Source organism: Rhyacophila brunnea, unplaced genomic scaffold (genome assembly GCF_057557595.1).
Source record: "Rhyacophila brunnea isolate RB1 unplaced genomic scaffold, BYU_Rbru_1.0 scaffold_6, whole genome shotgun sequence".
In the NCBI taxonomy this organism is placed as follows: Eukaryota; Metazoa; Arthropoda; class Insecta; order Trichoptera; family Rhyacophilidae; genus Rhyacophila; species Rhyacophila brunnea.
In genome coordinates, this window is record NW_028233276.1 from 20,152,334 (window position 1) to 20,167,066 (window position 14,733).

The 14,733-nt window shown below is 32.1% G+C and overlaps 1 protein-coding gene across 1 annotated transcript in view; it reads left to right on the forward strand.

The window, feature by feature from the left end:
* The first annotated feature begins 5,572 nt into the window (after nt 1-5,572).
* The window catches only part of LOC147065369 (retinol dehydrogenase 12-like), a 32,653-nt gene continuing 23,492 nt past the window's right edge, over nt 5,573-14,733 (forward strand). Inside the window, exons 1-2 of the mRNA XM_085956971.1 lie at nt 5,573-5,815; nt 14,155-14,277. Coding sequence (XP_085813097.1) covers nt 5,793-5,815; nt 14,155-14,277 — 146 coding nt within the window. The 5' untranslated portion in view covers nt 5,573-5,792. The remainder of the gene's footprint in view (nt 5,816-14,154; nt 14,278-14,733) is intronic.

Consider the following 14,733-nt stretch of genomic DNA (forward strand, 5'->3'; position numbering starts at 1 on the left):
ATTCGTCACCACTAATACATTATAGTGTTTTTTGTTAGAACTGTTTTTTAAAAGTTAATTTATATAAATCAATAAATTCTTTATAATTATAAAAATAAACTTTTTTCATTTCGAAAAATACATTTTTTATGTTAATAATTAGATAAATATACGAACTATTCGATATGGAATGAATCTTTGGTCTAGTGTAGAAGAAAGCATTACAAAGTTTGGCTTATAAAAATCATCGGGAAATATACTCAAGAGTTCGGGGTAGTCGAACATTGAATTAAAATTTGTATGCATAAGCTATTTATTGATTTGGTTATAGCGTGGATATATCAGTTATATTTTATAACATATTGTAGAAAATAAATCCAGATGGAATTTATCAAATTTGATGTTAATAAAACGTAGAATTTTCTTGTTGACATCTTTCAATAGTGAGGATGTGATTTTTTTTTATAATAATGCAACCAAATCGTAGAAATGCATTCCAGAGTGTTCGCATGCTATATAACATAATTCTAATTATTTCAATGTTTTTAAACATTAGTGACTAGAGTAATGATAAAACCATGAGTCTTAATAGTTTTGTAGAATGTAAGATGAATGTGTTATTCTAATTTATTTTTCTGTTGTTAATATTCTTATATTTAATATATTATAACTGTCAATATTCTTGGTGGATAGACATTAAATTAATTAAAATAAAAGACAGTGTGTAGTTGGTAGGTATTTATTCCACCTGGTTATAATAATCATGACCGGTTTTTTTCGCATCATTGGGACACTGTCAACTGATGATTATCAAGTGAAGTGTAGTTTAAAAGTTAGTTAATGATCAAAAGTGTTTTCCAAGTCATGAGTTTCAATGACTGGTGATAGAGAGATCTATAAACAAATACTTAAATAAGGCCGGGTTGCTTATACGGTGGAAGCAAATCGAAAGATATCTCTTGATATTATAATATTATAATCATTTTAAGATTTGCATAATAAGAGTAAAGACTGAAAACGAAACTGGAAATCTACATTTCATCAACGAAAAGAACAACATGCATATCTTTAAAATATCTGTTAAATTATTGATGAATAACAATAATATCAAGTACCTTTGATGAGATCTTCGAAGAATTTCACCAGAAACATAATGTATGCAATTTATAGCTGACTATTAGTTCGCATCCACTAACTCCAACACGTCAATAATTGAGCTGGGATTTGATAGCATTTCAATTTTCGACATAATGATTTTATGACAGACTTTATCGAAAGCTTTTGAGAAGTCTATATATTGAATCTTCTTGCTGCTTGTTTTCATAAACATGGTTGATAACATATTGTGTATAAGATTGGTACGAGTTGAATGTCCGGGAAGAAAACCATATTAATTAGGTATATTTTTCATCTGATATAATGATATAATAATCTAATATATTTATCGTTACCTCAGCACAATGGTACACTATTTGAAAAAAGCCTGTTAGGAGTTACCAGGAATACCAATAAGAGAGTAATTAGATATTTTCATAAATTATTTATTTATTATAATGTAAATATCCTAAAAATTAACATTTTATCTAATATTCATGTAATAAAGTGTAGTATTGCACTACAACTATTTGTGTCATACAAATTTATCTGAAATATTATGGTAAAATAAATTTATACAAAAATAGTGCAGCCTTGCCCAGAAACTTTAACTAATTCTGCATATTTTGTAATTCATAAGTCAAAACTGACTTTTGTAAAATAGTGTATGTACCCTTGTACTGAGGCAGCGATATATTTTACCACGTTTTTATTAGCTCGTATTCTTGTTTGTCCAGTACAAATTTTTTCTCGTTTGTCGAATACAAATCTTGCGATCGATTTTTAACTAACTTCTCGACTAGATATACATTTGAAACTTTTAGAATATATCAGAACACGATGACAATGCATTCTTTTAATACTTTTAGCCATCTTTAAGCAGAATTGAATTCATTTTCAGTTAATTCTGTTTTGTACGGAAAGTTATTTCGGAAAAAATTCGTAAAAAGTAAAACACTATTATTGGTTGCTAAGGGGGTACTAGCAACTAAATTATTAATATGTACGTAGAAATCAATATGAAATGTCAAAATGATATTTCAGTATTCTATATTTATTCAGTATTTCTATCAAGTACAAAAAAAGTATTTATTAATACATATAATTGACAAGTTTATGTGATTTAACAGAAAATTTAAAAACGTGATATATAAAAAGTTTTTTTTATCTTGTAATTTTATGTTTTTTTATAGATCAAAAACATAATTCTAGAAAGCCTCAGAAACATATATCAATATTAGAAAAGAATCTAGGAAAAAAGTTGGACCGAGTGGAGGTCACTTTCCCGATGACTTTCGCATCTAAGCTATGATTCATCCGTCTATGATTCATACGAATTATTTCTTATAACTACGTTTTCAAAACATGTAATTTACCTTAATTGTTCACAGAGCAGATTGCCTTCTAATCGGTGTGATTTGAAAAAAAAATTATATTGTAATATAATAAAAAGTTAAATTGAAATACGTGAGTCCGAGTCCCAGTCGGCCCAACATATTATAGATTTTTTTCTAATTTGCATGACGTGTCTGAACACTGGCAATTCTGGGTAGTGAATTACGATGATAGTGCTAATTATGTATTATCTTCAAATGCAATGCGGTAAACTGTTTATAATAAATGAAAATTTTCGATTGAATATTTTGTAGAAATAATTTAATGTATTACCACTCTACAATAATTATCATTTTCTACAGACAGTATGCTATATTTCATTCGAAGAATAAGCAAAAACTAGCACTACGATCAAAAATCACAGCTTCGAGCCCCGGCTTGAATATATTCTGCCTTGATAAAATAGTATAATAGTATGAAAAATTTAGAGCTAAAGTAGTTACTTAATCCTTTCTTTTTATTAAAAAAAACTTTTTTTTTATTTGGCCAATGTTTTAAAATAAATAATATTATAGTTAGTTTGAGAAACGTTTTAATTTAAGTTCATTTGTGAACATAATGCATTAAGTAATCATATTTCGATGTGTAAAATATGATTGTAAAATAAAAATAGAGACAAATTAGACCATCATAAATTTAAATAATATCTATTCGATCTCGAGGAAGTCGGTATGTGTGATATATTTTTTATAACGCACCTAATACAAATAATTATAGTAATACATACATAAGTATGTATGTAAGTATGTCCAATAAAAAAATCATATTGGAAATTAAAGAATAAAACTACCGAATAAAACCAGTCATGTACCTACTTACGTTTTGCTATTTTGCAGTCTTACCTTAGTTATAATGTGAATGGTTCCAAAATGTTATTCGTATAGTCACCAAAAATACACTCTATGGTCGAAATAAATATTGTTTTAAGGGCCCACATGCGCCACGTAGGTCAAACTGGAGATTTTATGGTATTTTCAGAGCATAATCCTAGACATTCCTTAAATTCGCAATTAGTAATGTGTGATCGTGCTGTTATATACACTCATAATACATCACACCTATTTAATTTACAATGCTATTTGATTATAGCATCATATAAACTTTAAGCTTTTAAAGTAATATAATATAAACATTTATGCACCCACTTGAACGTGTCAACTTAAGAAATGTTCAAAAAGATCTCACAGTATTCAGTTCAACATCTAAAAGCAGTATATTAACTAAAATAACGTCTTAAAGCACACCTGCAGAAATAAATAGAGTGATATATGTATCTTTTTATACAAATAACACTTTAAAACCAAAGTAAGAAAATCTCTCAACAGGTGCATCTTTCTCACCCCCTTTTAAAATACTGACACGAGTTAAGACATACACTTAACTGTTATTATTTACGAGTTCATGAAATCTATTCTCACCCTTTTGGAGTAAACAGCTGCATTCACCCCTACTTTAACTATGTTGATTTCAAACAAGTACATCATTATGAAATGGATCTGACGCTTTTGCAAGCTTAGAGATGAACCAGAAAAAGCACTTAACTGGTAATTATCAGTTTTATTTACGAGCTTATGTTTTATACTTGAAGAAGTAAAGCAATTTGTTATCTACATTAATTGCACAAATGTGCATCTTTTTGGATTAGTTTAGACACTTATGAACACCTGCACAGTGGAATAATGTCATAAATGTTATTTCTTGTTAATGTAAAAGCATATATCATAACGGACACGTGCAGTCTGTTCAAGCCAAAAACCCATTAAAGAGAATAGTATAAAACCTCAGGGAATGTTACCCCTGTTTGTCTTTTAGTCTCCAACCATAGTACTGTACGTAACTTATGTCTGTCAAACACTTTGTACTAAAATTATTACTGAAATAAATAGTAATGTTTTACTTCACGTAAAACACTATTTTCTCCGCTGTGTTCACAATCAATTACAAACGCCCACCGCTCAAGCAATCCTAAGAAGGTAAATCTCCTGACAAAACTACCTTCAAGACGTACAGTCTATAACCGTACAAGAAAACTGTGAAGAATTACATCAAGGAGATTCACAGAGTGTCCCAATTCTGGTAAGAAACTTAAGGAAGGTTAATATCATCAAACCATACAGGACCTGCCAACCCAGATCTCCTACTCCATTAAGCTACTCATCACTGGGACATAACAGTGCGATGAAATATAAATACTACGAAACGACAAATCAAGTGTTTCCTTAATGGCGGACGTGCTCAGCGTGTGTCAAAATGGAGCTTTTTTTCTATTTTCAAAGCATGATCCTGGACATACCATACACGTTGTAGATAATCTATTTATATAATTTTTAAGCCTTATTATCATTTATATTTATTTTAAACATTTGATGACTGCATAAAGTATTTTATTACGTCATAAAATAGTATTCTTTTAAACTTCTCGATCTAATATTTTAGAATATAGTCATATTTCAGTACAGCCATGTGCAGCGCCGGCGCCGCTAAATACCATCAATATAGTGTATACGGCGGAGCTACGGAATGCTGGTTTGACCTGGAACGAAGCAAAAAGATTGGGTAGGGACAGCGATTCTTGGAGGTGCCGCGTGGTGTCCATATGCTCCAGGGGCGGACATGGAAAAAGAAGAATAAGATGTATTGAGACGATTAATTGCTACAATAATTTAACCATCTAAACACAGTCTAAACTGTCAAAAAGTGCTATGTTTTAACAGCCTCTCCCTTGGCTGTGTTAACATTTAGTTAGAACGAGATAAACAGTTTTCATAGTTTATAGTGTTTATACGGCTAACTTATTGTAACTATTAAGCGCATCAATACATAAATATGATATTATTTATCACTTTAGTCGTCGATAGCCGCCTTGTGTATATAGACCCACAGGTGGTCATTCAAAATCTCACGGAGTACCATTTTATCACATATGCCCTAGGAATAGTCAGTAGTAAGTCGTCAATTTCGTACATATAGGTTATATAAAAATACATTAAGAACTACATGGTCCATGCACAGTTGAAAAAGCATCGGTATTTGAGAAACACTGAATAATGCGTGTGGATTATCGTATAGATTTAATGGAGGTTATTTTGCAAATTTAACGTTCATATTGATTTGGACGTTGTAACGAATACTCGTTTTCTCGTCTGTAAAACTTCAGTTAAAGTTATTTTGAAAGCCGTATGTGAATTATAATAAATGGTGAAAGAATATTACAATAATTATTGTTTTAAAATAAAAATATAGTGTTAAAAATACACACATCCATTTTTATAATTTATATGATTATTTTTTAGTACATTTGTGAAAATATTAGTGCAATAAACATGATACCTCGCAATATGCATAGGTGAGTAATTTTAAAATGTATTAATTTATGAAATAATTAATAGTAGTTTTTCAGCAAACACATTTCAGTTCTTAAGTGATAATTTTTTAAACTCGATTATTATTTTAAAACCATAAATTGATATGCATACGATATTACTTTGCATACAATATGTTTCATTTAATAAAATAATAATATTTTTAATTTTCAATTTTACATCTAGTACTACAAAATTTTGGGTACTGTTCGGTTATACCGGAGACAGCGGAAAACGCATTTTGAAAATAGCCGATAAACTGGATTATTTGTTAGTTTGGGTTAGTTTAGGTTCGGTTAGGTTGGGTTAGGTTAGGTTAGGTTAGGTTAGGTTAGGTTAGGTTAGGTTAGGTTAGGTTAGGTTTCAAAATGCGTTTTCCGCTGTCTCCGGTATAACCGAACAGTACCAAATTTTGTTTTAAATATCAGATACATAAAACTCCATAAAATTTCAACAAAATAAACGAAGTTTTCCTCAAGTTTTCATCATAGTAGTATTTACCATAATATACATACTGAATATCGGACTGTACGTACCTATAGTCAAATTTATTTTTCCTTGGAAGGTGTAATTTATTTATTATTCAATTTAGTTCGATGTTTTGTCATTTAAATTTTAAAAACCTGTTATGGAATTACGACTAGGTATATGACTTCTCCGTAAACTACAATTAATTACGCGTGTATTAAATACTGTGTAGCAGTAGCGAAGGGTGGAAGTAGGCTGTTAAGATCCGTCATAAATAGTGCACATTAAACTTTGTTGGTTATGCGTATTTGTTATTATTGAACTAAGACTACAATTTACAGATGATATTGGTATGATTTAATTGCATAATTTTAGATGTTTCATAGATAGACGACTATTTTGTAACTATTATTAATTATGACTTGGTTTTGCAGGGTTTAATTGAATTTTAAAAACTTAACATCAATCACCGTCTGTGTATTAATTGTATTATATTTCAGTATATAAATGTGCACATTTATGTACTGAAATATGACTATATTCTAAAAATACTATTTTATGTAATAAAAATACTTTATGCAGTCATCAAATGTTTAAAATAAATATAAAGGATAATAAGGCTTCAAAATTATATAAATAGATTATCTACAACGTTTAAGGTATGTCCAGGATCATGCTTTGAAAAAAGAACAAAAGCTCCATTTTTACCTACGCTAAGCATGTCCCCACTTAAGTTAACGATGTCGTGGTATTTCCAAATTTACTTTAGTACTTTAATGCCAATAAACTGCTAGACTGATCATTCATTAATTATGCCTAATGACATACTAAGCACTGACTTTTAAGATTATCTACATTTTAAGCAAATTTTAGACTGTGACCTTATATTTCTAAGACTTATGCACACATATTATTTAAATGTATACTAAATGATTCGAAGGCATGTACCAAACCTTAAGGTCCTTTTGGACGTTAGTTCTGTTGACGTTTCAGTCGAGGTTTCCGTTTTGGTCCGTTCAGTTTTGAAACGGTGGTGCATTTAGACGATCTGTTTAGTTCTCCGTTCAGTCTCAATTGCCAGTTCAGTTGGCAAACGACGATGTATATTTACGTATTTTAATCCATTAAAATGAATATTATTTTTATAATAACAATAACTTTCTAAACATATTGGTTGGCATACTTAATACAGTACTTATATTTGAAAAAATAATAATATTTCAAACGAAATTAGAAAAGTAGTGTGAAATACGGCAACACGGTAATTTACGTGTGAATTTAACTGGAAACTCTCGAAACGGATACGATAACTGATAGAAAATCCATCCTATCTCGTCTCCGTTTTGGTTTCAGTCAGCCGCGTCAGTTTTGCATTTCATTCGTTTAACTGACAGACTGAGTGGACAGCAAAAGTGATCGATTAAAAGCATCTATTGAGCGCGTATACCTACGCATTATGGCGACGAATGATATTATATAAATCTACTAATCTAATAAACTATTATGATCTCATCTTCTACGTTTGTTTGTCATATTTTATTTTGTCTGTACGAAAGAAAAACATATTTTTATCGATGATTTCAATGCGTCAAAATAAATGAAAAAGCGACTGGTTTTAATTTTTTTCTATATATTAACTTCACGAGTGTTTTACAACCTGATTCCGCGACAATTCGGAGAATTCCGCGAGAAGAAGCGGGCACTTGAGGTTTTTTGGTAATAAAGTAAACAAGGTCAACTTGGTTATAAATATCGCGCCAATCGTGAGACTGGGATTTATATAGCAGAATGAAGTATTTATTAAACATTGATGCCAGCTACTCTAACTTTTGTTTCTGGTAACCGTTTAATTTGTTTAATAAGTTTAGTATTTCAATTTATTGATAAAATTAGACCACAGTATTGATGAATTGGTATATATTGTTATGTATGTTAATTACCAAAACTAATGTTTTGGATAACTCAAGTATCCGAAGATGTGTATCTGAAACGTAGGCTATAAATTCTATTTTAGTATTTTTTACTAAAGTATTAGTTAATTTATTATTGTTTTTCAACCCTTCTAGAAGTGGCATCACGTGCGAATAGGCAGGTCGTGCAATGAATGCATGGGGATGGAAAATTTACAAATATAACTTATTTTGAAAATAAATGTCGTGGATAGACTTTGATTGTTTACGGTTGTGTATTTAGAATTTTAAATTTTTTATACGTATGTTTTCGTTTAATATAATACAGTAACAAAAAAATCGGTGTGTATACTTATGTACGCGCGTTAGAAGTTATACTTCTTTGGCGTAACAAAACAAAAACAAAACTCGTGATAACCTAGATTCTTCGACTAGCAGCTCTTAATTATCTTGTTAAATTACATACTCAAGAAAAAGGACCGCTTATTGGAACGCCGTTGGTTTATTTCTATACACTTTAACTTAAATTACTAAATTATGTACTTAATTATTTATCGTTGTTTTTATTTTTAAAGTAACAAATGCCACTATGATGTTTAATAGTTTGTTTACGTAAGGAATCGCAAATGACCGACAATAATAAATTCGCTGCCTAGGCAACGAAACAATTCTAAACTATAATATTATTCTGTATAATCGTCACGATTGGAGTATCATACTGTGCGTTCGGCTGATAACCGAACAATCGGTGGTTCGAATCCAATCGAGTGCGTTTATTTTTGTGCGAAAAAATAAATGATGTGTTACAATATGTTACACGCCAAAAATACACTCCGATCTGATTTTCCAAACGCACCTAAAGAAGTATAACTTCAAAAATATGGTAGGTAATGCATTTACATAAAAGTTTAGACAAAAACTAGTATTACTAAATTTAATTCTTCACCTTAATAATTTTTTAGCTAAGGAAGGGTTCCGCGAGCTTAAAAAGTGTCAAGAGTTCCGCTTGATAAAATAATTTGAAAATCACTGGCACACTTTAAAAAAATTAGCTTTATATTCTTTCGCAACACCATTTATGTTGCAGTAGGATTAAAGAAGTGACACACTGTTCATTTATACGACCAGTATTAACTACCACGTTTTTATTAGCTCGTATTCTTGTTTGTCCGGTATAGATTTTTTCTTGTGCTGTACAAATTTTTTAGCTAGACATTTGAAACTTTTAGAATATATCAGAACACGACGACAATGCATTCTTTTAATACTTTTGGCCATTTTTAAGCAGAATAGAATTCATTTTCAGTTAATTCTGTTTTGTATGTTTCGGAAAAAATTCGTTAAAAGTATTATTTACTACTCACTATTATTGGTTACTAAGTGGGTCCTAGCAACTAAATTATTAATATATACGTGCGTTACTATGGAAATCAATATGAAATGTCAAAATGACATATCTGTATTCTATAATATTTATTCAGTATTTCTATCAAGTACAATATTTTTTTTTATTAATACATATAATTTTCAAGTTTATATGATTCAACAGAAATTTAAAAAAACGTGGTATATAAAAAGTTCTTTTTATCTTGTAATTATTTTTGATTATATCGTGTGGAATCCATAATACATTACAAACGTAAACCTCCGCAAAGAAATACAGTAAATACACAATATGTAGATTTCTGAAGCACATACATATTGGTATATACTGTTATGATTCACAGGACCACCGCGAAGACTACAGCCACCTGTCTACGAAAAGAAATGCCACCCTTACCTAGAAATAGTCTGCAGATAAAAAAGCTCATTTAAATGCGGAACATGTTATTTTAAAGCCGGTTTCACTCGTTCAGATATATAACTTATTTAGATAGGTCTCTCTTCTTGGTCGTCCACTCATGGCTGAGGATCGTGACCAATTTTTAATTTTGCCATCCTTTGAGCGACCAAGACTTTCCATCCTTCTCGATCTTCCGCTTCTCTCAGGGCAGTATGAATGGTGTCCTCAGTCAGCTCTTTCACTTGCATGCATTTAACTTATACACAAACCAACTCAACACAACACAGCCTACTTTATTGTTTATCGGGCTTTTGTCTATTACTCTCGGTGTACCTATACCATGGCCCCTACATCCTGAAATGGGCCCTCAGGCTAGGATATTTGGCGGGCCCTATACCTACTGCTAAGATTAAAGACAGTGTGAAACACTACATTCACGTTTTTCAAATTGATATGGAAGGATCGGGGAATTTTGATGGCCACAAAAATGATGCTTGTGCAAACATTAGTGTTCTTGATATTTCTATACGGAGTCAAGTCGTGGACCCTGAAGACAAGAGAACGGAAGGCAATTGATGCCTTCGAGATGTGGTGTTGGCGTCGAATGCTTCGCATTTCTTGGACGGAGCACATGACGAACCAGTCGATCATCCAGAGACTGAAGATAAAGGAACGGGTCTCGACGATATGTCTGAGAAGAATTCTGAAGTTTTTTGGACATATTGTCAGGCGCGGACCGGACAACCTGGAGAGACTGGTAGTTTTGGGTAGCCTCCAGGAAAGACGAAGCAGAGGAAGAGCGTCTGCGCGATGGAGCGACCAAGTGAAAGAGCTGACTGGGGGCACCATCCATTCTGCCCTGAGAGAAGCGGAAGATCGATAAGGATGGAAAGTCTTGGTCGCTCAAAGGATGGCGAAAATTTAAATGTGGTCACAATCCTCAGCCATGAGTGCATGACCATGAAGCGATACAGTGAATTATTAGCGATTTTTAATACATCTACTTTAATAATGGAGCTGTCGAGTATCGATATATAATAATCAGAAAATATTCACTATTAATTCACAATAATTCACAATTATATAATTTTAAAATGTTCATGGCAACGAAGTATAAAAGCGCCTGGACTAGACTTTTTTTTACTATTAAAGCTTATTTATGATGTGTGTTTATCTCACTTATTTGGTCAACCCGACACGCCGGGCCCCCCACAGCCCGGGCCCGCAGGCTAAAGCCCCGTCAGTCCTCCCCAGCCATGACCTACACCACTCCAGAATTCGGGTGGACACCGAGAATTTTTTGACAGTTCCATTAGGGATTGGGTTTCTAAAAAAACCCGACATTGGTGTTTCGAAATTTTTGTGTTAGAAATTAAAATTTGAGAAATTTTTCTAAAAAGGGTGCTAGAGAAATCAAATCATTTTTCTGCCATAATTTTTATAGTTTATTGGCTTTCAATTTCAATGTTTAAAATCATTCTGATAATTTTTGGTTTGGCGGGTGCTAGGGCCCCTTGCCCCCCTCTCCCCTGGGTGCGCCACTGGTCGCTCCAGCGTGCAGGCGCTCTTCCTCTGCTTCGCCTTCCCGAGAGGCCACCCAAAACCACCAGTCTCTCCAAGTTGTCTGGTCCGCGCCGGAAAACATGTCCAAACAACTGCAGAATGCGTCCTAGACATACTGTCGAGAGCCGTTCCTTTATCTGCAGTCTCTGCCTGATTGACTGGTTCGTCCTGGTTCCGTCCAAGAAATACAAAGCATTCGGCGCCAACACCACATCTCAAAGGCATCGATTGCCTTCCGCTCTCTTGCCTTCAGGGTCCATGACTCGACTCCGTATAAAATATAGAGGACAGTCATGTTTCACAAGCATCATTTTTGTGGCAATCGAAATTCCCCGATCCTTCCATAGTGGTAAGACGTATCATCGCATTTTTTGCAATCTGTGTGCGCCTTCTTATTTCCGCTTCACATTCGCCCTTTCCACTGATGGTTGATTCCAGATATACAAACTCTTCCACTGTTTCTAAGGTATATAAGTTATATCATGACTATGAGGCGGTCGGTGCAAAGAACGCGACGAGTAACCGCCCCTTGGTCTAGCCGCACACATTACACAGAAGGGTACACAGCCCCTATCCACTGTTTATTCTATTTACAGCTTGCATGGCTTCTTGTAGCTGTATTTTAAAAAAATCGAATTAAGAATTAATCCGAGGGAGTGTATCAGTCAAAAAATGCTCGCAAGTATTATAGGTTTGGTATAATATATTTTGAGGTAGATCAACTCGGTGTTGTGTTCAAAACTATTTTACAACTGTCTTATTGAAGTTTGGAATTGTCCGTTAGTATATAATGTATTTTATATTCAATTATTAAACCATGTAGCAACATACGTCTTTATTGATTTATAATGTTTTTAAAAAACGTTTTTTTTTTATTTGAAAAATAGCTCTAACTTTTGACGGAAGCCGTCTTAATCGTATATTATAGTACCAACATTAACTTTAGCAATTTACTTCACCGTATGAATAATGATCACCAGTTTATTATAAAACTGCATTTTTAAAATAACAATAACTTTATTAGCTTATAACCATTATTCGTGAATTAAATATTCTCCATTATAAATTACTATTCACACGATAGTAAAATATTAATTTTCCAGAAAATGCAGAAGCATAATTATCTTTACTTCCATACCTACTGAATTTCACTACGCATGACTCAAAATATTACAAAATACCTACCCATTTTAAAATAACAAAGTTTTAAATAACCAAAATCATCAAGCGTTCTTAGTTTTTACATGTATTTTTACATACGAGATGTTAACACTATTTCCATGCCCGAAAAATAAAATGTAATAATTAATCAGTATAATGATGACGAAAAGGATTTTAACAGTTTCCGATGCTTAAGATTAATTTTATGTAAACACTATATTATCGTCTCTGTTCTGGCAGAACACACTAACTGGAGAACACTAATTTTGAGTAATTTGACTTTGAAGTTGTTAAAATGTTTGAAATAATGGTCTATCATGTGAGTTTATTAAGTAATCTTAAAAAGGATGACTTTGAAATAAAGACTGTTTATTTATTAAGAAGGTTTCCAGACGGTAAAGTTTGAAATAAGGAACATTTTGGTACTAACTCAATATGTCATTTTTTCGAATTAGTGTTTTCTGCCAGAACAGTGACGAATTATTGTAGATGCGCAATTGATCTTCGTTCAAATTACTATAATATATAATAATGATAATATACATATTAAAATATATAATAATATTGAAAACCCACGAAGAAAAATAATCCACAATGTTGAGCAATGTTTAAAAAATTGCAAGCAGTGCAGTGCACTTGTATGATGTTCGACCAGCCGCCACTGATTTTATAATATAATACTGGTTGTTTTCATAAATACAGAATATATATCTACCTAAAAGGTCGTTACGAAAAAAACAGAATTCAAAATGTCATTATCAGCACGAGGTTAAATCGAAGTCGAGCTTGTATACTATATCGCGGACGCTGAGCATTGATAAATTTGATTGAATTTAGCAATGTTGCTAGATATCAGTTATTTGCATTTATTATGTTTACGTTAAATTTTTCATTAGAAAGGTTGTACTTTTGCCACTTGTGACTAGAATGACACGATACAAAATACTTAATACATAGGGTTGAACATGTTTCATTTATCGTATTTACGCTTTACGTCTTTACGCTATCATATATAATCTAAATTAATCCCGAGATGTACGCGTATTAATGGATGTTTTTCTGAATATTGTCACTTGCTCACTTGGACCAAACATATATGCCTTGACTAAAGTTAAATGATTTTGTAGTACAAAGAATAATTACGTTGAAGCGATATTTATCTTATTTTGATAATTAGTATGTTCACAGTTCACCGTGAAATATTGTAACGGAAAACCGATGGCTGTATAGCATTGAGATGAATGTCTTAATACATAATAAAATAACGTAAAACAAACCACCGGAATACAAGGGAAAGACAGATAAAAGTAGATATCTAAGTAAATTAGAAATACAATTATATCGTCCGGACCCGAACCCCCCTCCCCCATTGTGTGCACGCCTGTCTAGTTATAATATTATTTACTGTACTAATATTATCATATTATTATTGTTACAGTTGGACCGCATCTGCAATAACTCATGAATTGATATCAGGAGATCGCAATAATTACACCAAAAATGATTCCAAAGCACGCAAAGAAAGATTTGAAACAGAATTATATATTATATATCAACGATGGTAAGTTATATACCATTATTTAAACCTACGAAAGAACTTAGATAAATACTAATATAGTAACATACAGTAGCACCATATCTTCTTCATCTTCAGTAATATACGTCACAAGTTCTTGGCACTGGGCAAGATCCTTGCATCTTACATTGACACTGTTCTCCCAGCGAATCCATGGTTTCCCGACTGGTCACTTTAGGACACTCAATCGCGTGAAAAACAAATGGTAGCAGAGCATGTCAAGATTCGAAACTCCTTTTGCGCGGTTGTCCGTACGGTTTTGTGTCGGAACAAGGAAGTGAGGCATGAATCGTTTATTACAATAGCGGTCATACACAAATCGAACCTGCACATACATGACGGGTGGAGATGGGGGGTAACATAATATTATAATATAGTTACACAATTACTTATAAATTATAAATATGATTACATTTATTTTCTCTATAATTTTATTAAAAT